This window comes from Peromyscus californicus, unplaced genomic scaffold, assembly GCF_007827085.1.
Source record: "Peromyscus californicus insignis strain IS unplaced genomic scaffold, ASM782708v3 Scaffold_7__1_contigs__length_154581171, whole genome shotgun sequence".
In the NCBI taxonomy this organism is placed as follows: domain Eukaryota; kingdom Metazoa; phylum Chordata; class Mammalia; order Rodentia; family Cricetidae; genus Peromyscus; species Peromyscus californicus.
In genome coordinates, this window is record NW_026294595.1 from 105,496,381 (window position 1) to 105,512,439 (window position 16,059).

The 16,059-nt window shown below is 45.6% G+C and overlaps 1 protein-coding gene across 3 annotated transcripts in view; it reads right to left on the bottom strand.

Annotated features, from left to right (window-relative positions):
• Dnaaf9 (dynein axonemal assembly factor 9) overlaps window positions 1-16,059 on the bottom strand; it is a 143,062-nt gene that overhangs the window by 67,290 nt on the left and 59,713 nt on the right. For all 3 annotated transcript variants that reach the window (XM_052724534.1, XM_052724533.1, XM_052724535.1), the window contains exons 14-18: window positions 15,051-15,127; window positions 11,874-11,918; window positions 11,194-11,239; window positions 3,160-3,274; window positions 594-664 (exon numbers count right to left, since the gene is read on the bottom strand). In XM_052724534.1, coding sequence (XP_052580494.1) covers window positions 594-664; window positions 3,160-3,274; window positions 11,194-11,239; window positions 11,874-11,918; window positions 15,051-15,127 — 354 coding nt within the window. The remainder of the gene's footprint in view (window positions 1-593; window positions 665-3,159; window positions 3,275-11,193; window positions 11,240-11,873; window positions 11,919-15,050; window positions 15,128-16,059) is intronic.

Here is a 16,059-nt window from a genome sequence, read left to right on the forward strand (position 1 = left end):
GGGAGTGGTGTAGAGCACTGTAGCCCTAGCATTGGAAAGGTGGAGGCAGGAGGATCAAGGCATCCCTGGCTATAGAGTGAGAGTTTGTGGCCAGCCTGAATTACATGAGATTGGCCTAAAACAAAACAAAACAAACAAACACCAAACCAAAACAACCACAAAACCGAACTATATTTCAGACCAAGCCTCCTCAAAGAAAATGGGACTTTTCTACATGTAGAGAGGCACTTAAAAAATAGAAAAAATAGCAGCAATCCCTCTGACCAAAGAAGGAATCAACTTCTCAGTCTGTGAGACCCTGGACAGGCAGAGGTGTTGGTGATGGTGTTGAAGAGTTGGAACTAGTCCCTGGCTATCAGCCTAAGCTCAAGTGTTCTCATCTACAACGGGAGGGCGTTAATGTCTTCTCACAAACAACTTTGTTCCCTTTTTTGAATGTTTCTAAGACTATGAGTGGGTTCTATTCCTAAATAAAAGCTAGATCACAATCTGACAGCCCTCCAGGGACTCCAGAAAGAGGTTCCTCCTTAAATCTCTGCCCCAGAGTTTTCTTGGTTTAGGTCCACTGTGACTAGCGAGTGCATGATACTAACCAGCCAGGAACAGAATCTGGGGATGGCAGCTGTCAGGACAATGTAGCTGGTTTCTGGGGTAATAGTGCCACCTGTAGGAAGACCAAAGACATGCCAGTTATGCCTAGCCACCTCAGTCCACCTTGCAGGCCTACTCTGAAAGAAAGGGCTCCTGTTAGCATTGAGTCTGGTGCCCCCGCCCCCACACACGGAGCTACCCCATCTGGAGATAGGGAGACTAACAAGATGATTGTGAAAGGTTGCTGAGTATCTTCAGAATGCAGTGAGTGTAAATGAGTAATCATGAATTAGTCCTTTCTACCTTTTTTTTTTTTTTTTTTTTTTTTTTTGGTTTTTCGAGACAGGGTTTCTCTGTGTAGCTTTGCGCCTTTCCTGGATCTTGCGCTGTAGACCAGGCTGGCCTCGAACTCACAGAAATCCGCCTGGCTCTACCTCCCGAGTGCTGGGATTAAAGGCGTGCGCCACCACCGCCCGGCCCTTTCTACCTTTTTTTATCAAAAAGTACAGGTATTATATATACCCAGTAAAGCTACATCTACCATTACCAGGTTGCTAGCAAAGCTGGAAGGCAAGAGCCATCTGAACCCTTTGACATGACACAGAGCTATGGGATTTGGAGTTTGCCCTGCAGGGTTTGATCTTGCTTCGGTTTAGTACTTCCTCACTGTGCCCTGATTCTTCCTTTATGCAATGGTAATGTATATTCTGTGCTACTGTATGTTGGAAGTATGTAATTTGCTTTTTGATTTTATAGGACCTTACAATTAAAGAGATTTCCTTGAGCTGGGCCGTGGTGGCACACGCCTTTAATACCAGCATTCAGGAGGGGGGGGGAGGGAGGGAGGGGGGGGGGGGAGGGAGGGAGGGAGGGAGGGAGGGAGAGAGAGAGAGAGAGAGAGAGAGAGAGAGAGAGAGAGAGAGAGATTTCCTTGAGTCTGAGAAGAGACTTTGAAATTGGACTTTTTTTTTTTTGGTTTTTCGAGACAGGGTCTCTCTGTGTAGCTTTGCGCCTTTCCTGGAACTCACTTGGTAGTCCAGGCTGGCCTCGAACTCACAGAGATCCGCCTGGCTCTGCCTCCCGAGTGCTGGGATTAAAGGCGTGCGCCACCACCGCCCGGCTGAAATTGGACTTTTAAGTAGTGCTGAAACTGAAAGACTACGAGGACTTTTGGAGTTGGACTGAATGCATTTTTTTTTTTTTTTGAGACAGGGTTTCTCTGTAGCTTTAGAGCCTGTCCTGGACTAGCTCTGTAGACCAGGCTGGCCTCGAACTCACAGAGATCTGCCTGCCTCTGCCTCCCGAATGCTGAGATTATAGGCGTGCGCCACCCACCACCCGGCTTAGACTGAATGCATTTTGATATGGCCAAAAGTCTATGGGGGCCAGGAAGCAAAATGCTGTGGTTTGAGAATAGCCCCCATAGGCTCATATGTTTGAATACTCGGCCCCTAGTTGGTGGAACTGTCACAGCAATGCTCCAGTCACAGCTATGCTGCACAGTCACAGCAATGCTGCACAATCACAGCTATGCTGCAGTCACAGCAATGCTGCAGTCACAGCAATGCTGCAGTCACAGCTATGCGCACATGCGGTGAGCTGCTCTACAATGAAGAGCATGAACAGTTTGACAGTGTGGTGAGAACAAGATGGACGGCAGAATTAGGGAGAGGGTGGAAAGCTGGGGCTAAAGGATAAAAGACCAGAAAGATCAGTTAAGAAAAACCGCAGGTCCTGATAACTGGAAAAGCTCCAGAGAGCTGGCAAGTGTTTAAGGCTAAAGTCTCAGACACCCCAGGCTTGGGAGCTGTGACAATGGCAACTGTAACAGCAGAGGAATTCTGACCCCTTGGCCCACCAGGTGCTCTACCACCGCTGCAAGGGGCTAAGAAACCCCAATTTTCTAAGTCTACCTAGGAGACGACACTTGCAGAGTGCAGGGTCCTACTTTCCTGGCTTCTGAAATTGCTGCTCACACTTGGGAGAACTGGAGTTCTGCTACCCAAGGCCTGTAATGAGGGCTCTTCCACTGGAGAAGGCCTTTGGGGCTGGGGCTGCTGCTGCTGCTGCTGCGGCTGCTGCGGTCAAACACTAAGATTTACAAAAGCTGCCGAAGCACTTGATGGACTCTTATGCAGCCATGACTTCTGTTAAGGCAGAACCACGGCTGGTTAACTGGTGACAGTACCGGCATCACACTTTATCATCCTTTATAGTTTTCCTTTTGACCAACATAAGGAGTAATAAGTGGTATCTAACTTTTACCTTATAAATTGTTTCCTCTTGACCATTATTCAGGCTTCATATCTTCATATACGTGAATCAATCTGCCTTATTTTTTTGTTTTCTACTTTTGTGAATAGTCTGTATTTTTTTGCCCATGCAACTACTGAATAGCATATTTTTTCTTATTAATTTATAAGTAATATTCACTAATTAGAATATATACCATTTGCTTTTGTAAGTAGTTTAACATATCCATCAGTTTATGTCATCTTTGGTTTAATTTATCGTTTATTTTATAAAACCTTTCTCAAGGTTCGCTTTCCAGACACCACACACACTTACCCTTTTCTTTAACCAGGATCCGAGACGTCAAAAATGACTCTGAGAAGACCACAGATCCCAAGCATCCTCCTCCTCCTCCCAGCAAGTCGGGAATGTCATAGACAGTCATACTAGCCTGTGTCAGGGAGAAGCAGGGCCAGAGCCATTATCAACCTGGCATTTCAGGGGGAGAGCCACAAGAAACAGACCAGACTACTGCTGTTCGGCACACGGCAGAGGTGCTGACAATCTGAGGATCTATGCTGAAACCACCGGGAACTGAGAAACGCCTTCAGGCTTTCCACCAGGTGATCTTTGACTTGAGACTGCACAGGCTGGAAGGACAGTAACTTTATGTTCCTATAAATTCCCTCAGATTGTCATCCTCCTAAGGAACAACAAGGTCTTTCTTCTTTTCTTTTTAAACTTAAAAATGTTTTTTATGTGTCTGCTGTGTGTGCGCAGGTACCTACAGAAGCCAGAAGAGGGTGTCGGATCCCCTGGAACTGGAGTTACAGATAGTCGTGAGCCACCGCACATAAGGGCTGTGAACTGAATCTGGGTCCTCTGCAAGAGCAGTCAGTGCTCTTGACTGCTGAGCCATCTCTCCAGCCCCACAGCCTTCTCTTTCTTTCCTTTTTTTGTTTTTGTTTTTCGAGACAGGGTTTCTCTTGTGTAGTTTTGGTACCTGTCCTGGAACTCGCTCTGTAGCCCAGGCTGGCCTCAAACTCACAGAGATCCGCCTGTCTATGCCTCTCAAGTGCTGGGACTAAAGGTGTGTGCCACCACCGCCTGGCTTTTTTTTTTTAAAGATTTATTTATTTCTGTATATGATGCTCTATTTGCACATATGCCTGCATGACAAGAAGAGGGCATCCAATCTCATTGTAGATGGTTGTGAGCCACCAAGAGTTGCTGGGAATTTAACTCGGGTCGTCTGGAAGAGTAGACAGTGCTCTTAACCACTGAGCCATCTCTTCCTTCTTGATAATGACCGGCTACAGCCTATAGAGTCAGAGGTGTTTCTCCCAGGCTTTGGAACTCCCATTCACTTCACTCTCATAGTATCACACTTTCAACAATCCTGTGGTTTAGGCTTCAGTTCTCTCTCAGCGAGGCAGGAAAGGTGCTGGTGAAGGTATTTATTACGTTGGTATACACGTCTGTCTCCATGGGTATTTATGAGTGCAGCACAGCTGCAAATGATCATTCCAACACAGCAGAGCCTCCTGCCCTCTTAGCCATGACTGGACTCACTATGATTTCAGTTAGGCACGGCCAACAGTGGAGGAAAAGTATGAAATGGTCAACTCCAGAAATGAGCAATGCATGGATTTTAAACTGTATTCCATTCTGGACAGAATGATTACATTTGATGCTGTCTCACTCCACCTTGCTTAGGATATGAATCATCCCTTTCTCCACAGCACTCACAGTGCATACACTACTTATCTGTTAGTCCACAGCCATCTGAGTTATCAGATTGACTTGTCATAGTGTCATAGTCAAGTAGGTTTTTTGTTTTTAGCAGAGCTAAAAAAATATTTTAACACAGATTGAGGCACGAGGGTTAAAAGGGAAAGAGGGGCACTCAGAAAGAAAAGTCAGACATATAAGCAGATCTCTGTGAGTTCAAGGTCAGCCTGGTCTACTTAGGAAGTTCTAGGCTAGCCAGTAGTAGATAATGGGCTTCTCTAGAGTTGCCAATTCTAATTTACTTAAAAATTGACCCTGCACTGGTTGTGGTAGTACATGACTTTAATTCCAGCACTGGGGAGTCAAAGACATGACGATCTCCGTAAGTTCAAGGCCAGCCTGGTCGACAGAGCTAGTTCCTCACTATGTCCTGATTCCTCCCTTTGAGAATAATAATGTATATTATGTGGCATTGTATGTTAGAAGTATGTGTGGTGGTTTGAAAGAAAATGGCTCCCAAAGGGACTGGCACAATTGGGAGGTGTGGTTTTGTTGGAGTAGGTATGGTCCCGTTGGAGGAAGTGTGACACTTTGAAGGCAGGCTTTGAGGTCTCCTATATGGCCAAAATACCACCCAGTGTCTCAGACCACTTTCTGTTGCCTGCAAGCCAAGATGTAGGGTACTCCACTACTACTCCAAAACCATACCTGCCTGCACACTGCCATGTCCCACCATGATGATAATGGACTAAACCTCTGAAAATGTAAGTAAGCCACTCCAATTAAATGTTTTTTCCTTCCTAAGAAGTTGCTGTGGTCATGGTGTCTCTTCACAGCAATAGAAATCCTAAGACAGTATGTAATTTGCTTTATTTTACAGGAGGTTCAATTAAGAGATCGCCTTGAGTCTCAGAAGAGGTTCTGGCTTTTAAAGTCTTGAGACTAAAAGGCTATGGTGGTTTTTGAAGCTGAACTAAATGTATATTATGATATGGCTGTGAGACTACTACAGGGACTGAGGCGTTCTTCATCCTCGCAGACATCTGAAGACTTGGTCCCAGTTGGCGATTGTTTGGGGAGGACCAGGAGGTGTGGCCTTGTTGGAAAGTATGTCACTGAGGGCAGACTTTGAATTTCAGAAGACTTGTGCCATTTCCAGTTAGCTCTTTCCGGTTCCTGTTTGTGGACTGAGATGTGAGCTCTCAGCTGCGGTTCTGTGGCTGCCCTGCTGCCCTGCTCCCCACCATGATGCTGGTGGGGTGGACTATTATTCACCCAAACTCTTCCTTCTGTAAGCAGCCTTGCCCATAGTGTTTTACCACAGCAACAGAAACCCTAACTGAGACACTCACTAAAGTGGACACTTGCTTTTATGGCTAGGGTGGCTTGGCCAGAGACCTCTTGAGATCTACCTGGCTTCGTGCTCCCAATGCTGGAGTTACAGAGACATGAAGCCATGTCTGGCTTTTCCCACAGGTGTTGGGGATTCCAATTCAGGCCTGCTAGCAGAGCAAGCACTCCTAAACACTGGGCCACCATCTTCCCGGCAACTCTTCATTTGTTGATTCTTTAATTAATACCTCCCTTCTTATCTTACCTTTCTTCCCTCCCTCCCCATTCCTCCTTCACTTCACGACTTAAATATTGATACGTTAATCTATTACTTATGTTTCCACAGCAGCAGCCTGCCTCTGCCGCCAAGGCAGTTACGTCATCACCTGGCGCCAGGTGCCTTTCCACCACCAGCTATGCGACATGTGCGCCCCTTAAGAGTGCCGCCAGGCTAGCTCGCGCTCTTTACCTCTCCTGTCTCTTTTGCTTCTAACTCCTCTCTTTGCTGTCTCTTTCCCGTTTCGTCCTCTTTCCTCTTCTTCCTCTTGTCTGTCTGTCTGTCTGCCTGCCTGCTCTCTTATGTCCAGGCTCCGACATGGCCTTTTCACTCTTCCACTCTCTCCCCCTCCCCCAATAAGCCTCTTGCACTAATTCTGTTGCACGTGTTGTGTCTGCCCATCGAAAGGTACCCACCTCACCTCATCTTTTTATTTATCATTACAATATACATTATATTTTCTTCACCCCAGTCTCCAAACCTCATAGGGGACATGTAGTGGTTTGAAAGAAAATGGTCCCCAAAGGGAGTGGCACTATAGGAGGTGTGGCTTTAAAGTAGGTGTGGCCTTGTTGTGTGTCACTGTGGAGATGGGCCCTGAGGTCTCATATGCTCAATCTACACCCAGTGTGGGACACAGTTTACTTTCTGTTACCTGCAGATCAAGATGTAGAACTCTCAGCTCCTTCTCCAGCACCATGTCTGTCTGCATTCAGCCTTTGCTTCCCACCATGAAGAGAATGGCCTGAACCTCTGAAACTGTATGCCACCCCAATTAAATGTTTTCTTTATAAGAGTTGCTGTGGTCATAGTGTTGTTTCACAGCAATAGAAACCCTAAGATAGAAGTTGGTACCAGGGACTGGGGAGTTGCTGTGATAATCTTGACTATATTTTTGTTTGAAGGAACATGGACCTTGGGACTGTGGATTAGAAAAGCAGTTAAGGGCCATACTAGTAGGTACATGGAAGACAGTGGTGCTAAGTGTGATTTGAACTGTGGGGCCTGGATCAAGAGTTTCAGAAATGTTGCCTAGAGATTGTTCTTGTGATATTTTGGTGAAGAATGCGGCTTTATTTTTTTTTTTTTTTTGCCCTTGTGGGAAGAGTCTGCCTGAGGCTAAAGTGAAGAGTTTTGGATTAATTCCATTTTCAGAAGAAATCTCATAACAGCCTAGTATAGACTCTGTTGTGTGGTTACTAATGTTAACTCTAATGAAGATATATAATGAAAAGGAACAAGCTGAACAAGAAAAAATATTTGAGGAGAAAAGGAGCACCAGAAAGTGGAATGGAGCCAAGTACTGTATTCAAGGAAATAAAAGAGATAAAAGAGATTAAGAAATGGAATAAAGGGAGTGGTGACCTCAGGGCAAGATCCCACCCAGCTAAGTTGCCAATTTATAAAAATGAATTAAAGAAAAGCTTAGAGCAGGGTGTGGTGGTGCACACCTTTAATTCTAGCACACCTTAAAAATAAAATTTCTTTTCTTTTTTTTCTTTTTTTCTTTTTGGTTTTTCGAGACAGGGTTTCTCTGTGTAGCTTTGCGCCTTTTCCTGGAACTCACTTGATAGCCCAGGCTGGCCTCGAACTCACAGAGCTCCGCCTGGCTCTGCCTCCTGAAAATTTCTATAATGACATCTGGTGCCCTCTCCTGGTGTGCAGGCAGAACACTGTATACACAGTAGTAAATAAATCTTTAAAAATAAAATTTCTGAAGAAACTAGGAATAAACAGCCTCTGCCTCCCATATGGTAGGATTAAATTTACAAGATACACAATAGTGTGTGTGTGTTTGTGTGTGAGAAATGAACATGCTGGGAAGGAAATTAGGAAAAGTATCTCTCGTAATAGCTTTAAAAAAGAAATAACCGCCGGGCGGTGGTGGCGCACGCCTTTAATCCCAGCACTCGGGAGGCAGAGGCAGGCGGATCTCTGTGAGTTCGAGGACAGCCTGGGCTACCAAGTGAGTTCCAGGAAAGGCGCAAAGCTACACAGAAAAACTCTGTCTCGAAAAACCAAAAAAAAAAAAAAAAAAAAGAAATAACCTAACCAAGGAAGTGAAAGACTTCTACAAGAAATACAGTAAGATGCTGAAAAAAGAAATTAAATAGAGACACTAGCTGACTAGACTATGGGAAGACCTGTGCAAATGCTACTAAAAATAACTACAGATTCGCCATAAAAACTCTGATGACCGGGGTTGGGGATTTAGCTCAGTGGTAGAGCGCTTGCCTAGCAAGCCCAAGACCCTGGGTTCAGCCCTCAGCTCCTGGGGGGGTGGGGGTGGGGGGGGGTGGGGGGGTGTTGGGGGGGTGTTGGGGGGGTGGGGACTCTGATGACAGGCCTGTGGATTTAGCTCAGTGGTAAAATGCTTGCCTAGCAAGCACAAGGCCCTGGGGTCAGTCTCTGGTGACAGGAAGAAAAATCACAGTGACATTCTTTTTTGTTTTTCGAGATAGGGTTTCTCCGTGTAGCCCAGGCTGTCCTGGAATTCACAGACATCTGCCTGCCTCTGCCTGAGCCACCATTGCCCAGCGACAATGACATTCTTCACAAAACTAGAAAAACTAGGACAGAGCAATGGCCAGGCGTTTTAGTTTGGTTTCTGTTGCTATGAAAACACCAAGACCAAAGCAACTTAGGAAGGAAGGGTTGATTTGGCTTACAGGTCAGTCCACCATCAAGAAAAGCCAGCGCAGGAACTGATGCAGGGAACATGGAGGAACGCTGCTTACGGCTTACCTTCCCTGATTTGCTCAGACTGCTTTCTTACACAATCAAGGACCACCTGCCTGAGGCTGGTACCACCCACAGAGGCTAGGCTTCTTCTCCATCAATTATCAACATCCCAGACATGTCCACAAGCCAATCTGATGGAGGCAATTCCTCACCTGAAGGTCCCTCTTCCCAGGGATCTCTAGTTTGTGTCAAGTTGACAAAAACTAACCAATACATTGCCAGCGTGAGGAGCTGTGTTCAAATTCCCAGCAGCCACATAAAAAGCAAGTGCTGGGGCGGGCATAGAGAGAGGAGCAGAGCCAGGGCCTGCTGACCCCAGCTTAGATCCAGGTTTCTGAGACCCTGTCTCAAAAGAACCTAGTAAAGAGCAGTAGAGCAGGGCGTGTACCGTCTTCCTCCGCCCTCTGCACGTACCCTCTTAAAAGGAACTGCTGAATTCTTGATCTTCTTTCTGATTCCATCTGATAAATGCTGGGATTACAGGCTTGCGCTTGTGTGCCCAGTTTAGGTGGTGCTGGGTCTCAAACTCAGGCCCTGGTACACGTATGCAGTATGGTGCAGTACGCTGTCCAGGCTGGCCTTTATCTTATGGACTCAAGGAATCCTCTGCCTCAGCCTCCCAAGTAGCTGGCTGACATTATAAAGCACCGTGTCTGGCTTTGAATGAATTAAGTAACATAAAAGAATTGATTCTAATTTATTGCCAATCACTTCTTATTGTACCAAGCACCTTAACAAACACCACACAAAAGTCTAAGAGAAGTCAGGGGTTAGAGGTCAGCAAGGAAATAAGGTGTTATCAACCAAATATCTGGGGCTGGACAGACGGTACAGCAGTTAAGAGCACTGGCTGCTCTTCTGGAGGACCTGGGTTTTATTCCAAGCTTCCACATGGCTGCTCAGGCAGTCTGTAACTCCAATCCCAAGGGATCAACACCCTCTTCTGGCCTCAGTGGGTACTGCATATATGTGGTGTACAGATAGAGGTCAGGCAAAACACCCGAAATAAAAACAAAACTAGTATAAAAAATAAAAAATGAAGCATTTCCAGTGTCTCAAATGATTAAAAAAACAAAAGATATGGTCTCACTATGTATCCTGGGCTTGCCTGGAATCACTATGTAGACAAGGTTGGCCTTGAACTCACAGAGATTCAACTGTCTGTCTCCTGAGTGCTAGGATTAAAGGTGTGCACCATCATATCTGGCAGCATTTCCCAATACATAGTTGAGACTTTCACAAAGGGACCACACACAGTATAAACAGTCATTACTCACAACTTTCAAACTATTCTTGTGTTAAGAACTCTGAAGTGCTTTCCTACCGGGGATGGGGATATCTTTTTATTATTACTTTTTGGGGAGAGAGGATGCATTTGTAACAAGTCATCTGCAGCTACCCCACTCAGCTACAGATGACCACAGCTTTCTGGAATTAAGAAAGTGCACATACATACTACAACCTGAATCTCAGTTTTAATCTAGAGACCTTGGCTTATGACTGAAAATAGCCTATAAATTCTAACTTCTTCAGGACATGCCACTTTACCCTAATGACCAATATTTCAATATATTTCTATATTTTATTTATTTTTGTTTTTTCAGGCAGGGTTTCACCATGTACTCCTAGCTGGTCTGGAACTCTCTATGCAGATCAGACTGGCCTCAAACTCACAGAGATCTGCCTGCCTCTGCCTTTGGAGTGCTGGAATTAAAGGCGGCACTACCACGCCTGGCTCGGTTTATTTTTAAATCATTCCATTGCCCCAGCAGAGGATACGGAAAATTCTGCTCTGACTACCTGACTTCATGAGACACAAGGGCACCTGTGGGCTGTTGTTTAATTCCCCTGGTTCCTGTGACGGCGGCCAGTGCAGATCTTATAGTGAAAAGAAGCCCTTGAAAGGCTGGAGAGATGGCTTAGCCATTAGGATATGTGCTGCTCTTCCAGAAGGCCTGAGTTCGGTTCCCAGCACCAACACTGGGCAGCTCACCACTTCCTGTAACTCCAGCTCCAGAGGATCTGATGCCCTCTTCTGGTCTCCACTGGTTACCAGGACACATGTGGCATACACACAAGTAAAAATAAAATCTTAAAAAACAGGGAAAAAAAAGGAACCATTGAAAACTTGTTTGTTGTGCTCTGTTCCCATTTCCACACAAGGTTCTCAAAATCTCAGCTGCCCGTAGAACTTCTCCTCAGCCATTTACTTGCAACAAATCCTTTGCAGATGACCCTCTATAGCCATTCCAGCTAGCTGACTCTTAAGAGTTCTGCTAATTGCTTACCGTTTTCACAAAGGATAAGCTATCTTCATTATCCAGAGGCACAATTCTAGAAGAAAGAGACAGTAGAGAAAAACATTAAAACATTATGGTTTCTGTTTGTTTTAAAACAGGGCCTCATGTAGCCCAGGCTGGCTTCAAACTCACTATGCAGCTGAGGAGTGGAGGCAGGAACACAGACGCTTAGGGCTAGCCTGGGTTATATGAGACCCCCGTCTCAACAAAGAACAAAACAACAAACACTGGGTTACATGTACAAAGAATTAACACTGGAAAGAATAATATCAGTACCTGACCCCAGCCTCTTAACTTCCCATGAGACCAAAATTGGGTACAGGGACCCAGACAAGCACAGCAAGTGTAGGTCCAAGTCTGGAATGGCACCCCTCCCAGAGTGGAATGTGCTAAGACCAGTAACTGTAGCAGCTATAAGGTCTTTCTCTCAAATACGGGCATATGTAGCCCAGGCTGGCATTACACTTTCCAGGTATTGGAGGATGACCATGAACTTATAATCTTGCCTTTCCTGAGTTATCTCACTGGCCCTCAGGTCTCAAAAACTCGATCCTCCTGCCTCTGCCTCCTGAGTGTTGCTGAGGTTCCAGGCATGTACCCCAAATGGACAGCCTCTTCTCTTTGTCCTTACATTTCCCCATGAAAGGAGTCACCATGATTGCACCTACCTTCCCTGGTTATTCACAGCATGAATATGAAAAGCCACCTTGGAGCTATAGACCAGAAAGGGAACAAAACAGAAGTCAAGACTCTTGTTCAGCACTGGGTCAGAATCCTCTGAAATTCTTGCTTCTTCAGTGTATCTTCCCTAGACTGTCAAGGCCACTAAATCAAGTGATGTCATACCGTCTTATGTTGTTGTTGGTTGTTTTTAGGCAGGGTCTTACTATGTAGCTCTGGCTATCCTAGAACTCACTATGTAGACCAGACTAGCCTCGAACTCATAGAGATCCTCCTGCTTCTGCATCCCAAGTTCTGGGATTAAAGGCGTGTGCCACTACAGCTCAGAATCATCCTTGCTTAGTTATTTTAGATGTCTTCCTCAAGGTCCCATGACATCACCAGGTATGGAACCAGGATCTTATTTCATTCATGGCCCTGTGTCTGTGCTGGTTCTCAAGTCTGCCTCAACTCTTGGCTATGCACAGGCACAATACCCAATGCAGACTGACTGGGAATGGTCCTCTCCTGGCCCTGGGCTTCTGTTCTTCAGTGTCTACAGATGACTTGAATCTTCATCCTCTTTAGTACTCTTGGGTCAACTTGCCAACCCTGTTCTTTACCCAAGCAGAAGGTACTTTTGCTATTCAAAGTCCTCTGCTATGAAGCCACAGCAGGGTCAAGCCTTCAGAACTGAAGGAGAACTTTCCTGTTTTCCCTCTGGGAGACAAGGGTCTTTCTGAGACAGTCTCACTGTGTAACCTTGGCTGGCCTAGAACCTGCTCTGTAGATCAGGCTGGCCTCAAATGTGCAGTGATGCTCCTGCCTCTGCCTCCTGAGTGCTGAGATTACAGACACGTGCCACCATGCTCAGCCTTGGTTTACTCTTTCTGTAAACTTTTTTTTAAACATTTATTTTATGTATGTATGTATGTATGTATGTATGTGTCTATACTATCTTACACTTGTAGAGGTCAGAGGACAACTTGCAGGAGTTAGTTCTCTCCATCCACCATGTGGGCTCTGGGAACTGAATTCAGGTCATCAGGATTGGCAGTGAGTGATCTTACCTGGTAAGTCATCTTGCCAACTCAAGAAAGTTTTAAAATTGCATGTGCATATATAAGCTTAATTTCATGTCTTAGCAAGAGCTAGTCAATAACACATGAGCTTCCTGTGTCTACTAATTGCTCCCTCTTCCTTCCTCTCCTAAGGGAAGATATGCTAATGTGATGAACTTAGGGACCTCAGTGAAGCGATCCTGGTGGAGGGAAGCAGTTATGATTTCAGACTGAAGACTAGCCTGGGAGACTTTCTTTTTGCTCAGTGATTTCTCCTTCTGCTTCCTCTAGCTAGGATGGTTCATTCTGGCCCCAGAAACTTTACAGGTGGCATCGGCAAGAGCTGGAGGAACAGGAGGAACTGAATGACTGTCAGCCTGTGGTAACAGAGAAGGCCTCACTACCACAGCAACTAAGATTACTTGTCCAATCCCTCTACAAAGTGAGTGCTCTAAAATCAGCTGTGGAAGGCTCCCTTCACTTGAATCAGCACAGCTGGGAAGTAAAGGGGCTCTCCACTAAGGCCTTAAGGACAGAGGTTACAGGGCAGCACTGTAGACAAGGGATTCCTCTATCTCTCCCTTTTCACAGCCAGGACCTCTGGGAAGAGAGACCTGTAACAAGATGAAGGCCTTGTACCAGAGTTCCGGCTCTTCCTTCCACTCAGGGAGCTGCAGCCATACACCAGAGTTCTTCCTATATGTCAGTCAACTAACCTATCTACCAAATGTTCCTTTTTTACTACTCAGGACCCCAGATGTTAAAAAAAAAAAAAAAAAAAGCCGGGCAGTGGTGGCGCACGCCTTTAATCCCAGCACTCGGGAGGCAGAGCCAGGCGGATCTCTGTGAGTTTGAGGCCAGCCTGGGCTACCAAGTGAGTCCCAGGAAAGGCGCAAAGCTACACAGAGAAACCCTGTCTCAAAAAAACAAAACAAAACAAACAAACAAAAAAAAAACACGTGGGGCATGCAGGAACAGGCAGTAGGGCAGAGCACACCCAGAAGTATTCTTTGTCTTTTGTATTTTTTTTTTTTTTTTTTTTTTTTTTTGGTTTTTCGAGACAGGGTTTCTCTGTGTAGCTTTGCGCCTTCCCTGGAACTCACTTGGTAGCCCAGACTGGCCTCGAACTCACAGAGATCCGCCTGGCTCTGCCTCCCGAGTGCTGGGATTAAAGGCGTGCGCCACCACCGCCCGGCGTCTTTTGTATTTTTAAAGATAGGGTGTCTTAGTATTATGTAGCTCTGACTTGCCATGTGGATCAGGCTGGCTCTAACTCACAGAGATCCACCTGCTTCTGCCTCTGAAGTGCTGGGATTAAAGGTGTGCGCCACCATGCTGGGCTAGAAGTACTCTTAAATAAACTTTCCAGTATTGTTCTTTGTATAAAACTGCACACACACAAAAAAAATGGTCCTCTTGTGGGATGGAGGGTGGAGTGGACTGAGTTCAAGAAAATTCTGCTATGGACAGAGACAGCACAGAGCTGTAGAGGGGCATGCTGGGAGATGTGATAGGTGAACAAGGAGCCAGACTCCCTGCCACCTGAAGGGCAGGTGAGCTCCAGAGCAAGTCTCTCTCTCTCTCTCTCTCTCTCTCTCTCTCTCTCTCTCTCTCTCTCTCTCTCTCTCTCTCTCTTTTTCTTTGAGACAGGGTTTCTCTGTGTAGCCCTGGCTATCCTGGAACTCACTCTGTAGACCAGGCTGGCCTTGAACTCACAGAGATCTGCCTGCCTTTGCCTCCTGAGTGCGGGGATTAAAGGTGTGTGCCACCATCACCCGGCAGTAAGTCTCTTTTCATTAGTGATTATCTTCATGTGCCTAAATCTCCTGTCTCTCCCAACTCTACCTTTGAGGTTCCCCTGCTTTCACCTACTTATCTCTGGGACCAGGAACCACAGTTCTAATATGAATCTGCCTCACATTCTAGTTTCAAAACCTAGGTATGACTCTTCCTGATAAAGCTTTTCCATCCTGATCATGAATGATTTTCCCTCATCCTATTATTTTACTGGAACATTTCTCAAAAGGAGAGAAGGATGGAATATAAATTATAAGGGACAAGGGGGTCTTTAATTTTTTCTTAATTCTCATAAAAAATACATAAAAATTATCAGCTACAGCTTACCGTAGATCTGCTTTGAATGAAACCAATTCAGTGAATACTAGTTCAGATTCCAGAGTATGCTCTGCTACCTCCTTGGCCTGTAAAAGCAGCAACAAAACAATTAGCTTTCAAGCAGCCAAAGTATCTCTATCACTGACAGGAAAGGCCCTTCTCAAAGGTGGCCAGTGCCCTTCCCTTCTATGTGACTACTTTGTATACCTCAAAAGATTAAAGTGAAAGCATCAGTTATGGGGACAGGTGCCTGCTGGACTCACAGGAAACTGTGCTTAGGCAGGGCGCACTGGCATCTGATCTGCTGGAGAGATGGAAGCAGCCAGTTAGGCAGCTGGAGTGCTTGCTATTCGAGCACTGGCAACGTGCTATCTTGTCCCTTCTCCCTGGCTCTGGGGAGGGACCAACACCCTCAGTTTCTGCTAGACATTAAAAATATTCAAATAACTCAAGCTATAGATGATCAGTTAGGGAAAAAAACGATGTGAGAACGCATATTGAAGGACATCTCATGGATCTGCAGAGGCTTTCTACTATGCAGCAGCTAAAAGAGCTGAGGAAACCCACATCATTACCAGGATTCAAGTTCAGTAGGAAGGGGATGCCAAGGGGCTGTGACTACAGCTACAGTCCCTCTGAGATCTACATCATACACAACCGTTCCACTGTCAACTGGCTTCCTTCAGGAAAAGTCCTACTGGCTTTGGAAGGCATCAAGCCGTCTCTTCTCACCTTACTGGGTCAGATTGAGGAATCCAACTCAGCAGGGCAGGTTAACCGCAAAACAGCAAGGGAGAAAACGGTCAGAGAGCAAGTGTATGCAGGCCTGCCTAAGAAAGGGAGTCAGATGTCCTAGTCCATACTGGGTTTTAAACGCTCGATTAGGAGAAACAACTACACAGCTCAAAATAAGCTTTACCAGCTTCATTACAATTCAGTGGAATAACCTTTTGTTTTTCTTTGACTTCTCAAAGTGTCCTGTCTATTAACCAAACAATGACTTTTCTTTAACACAAAC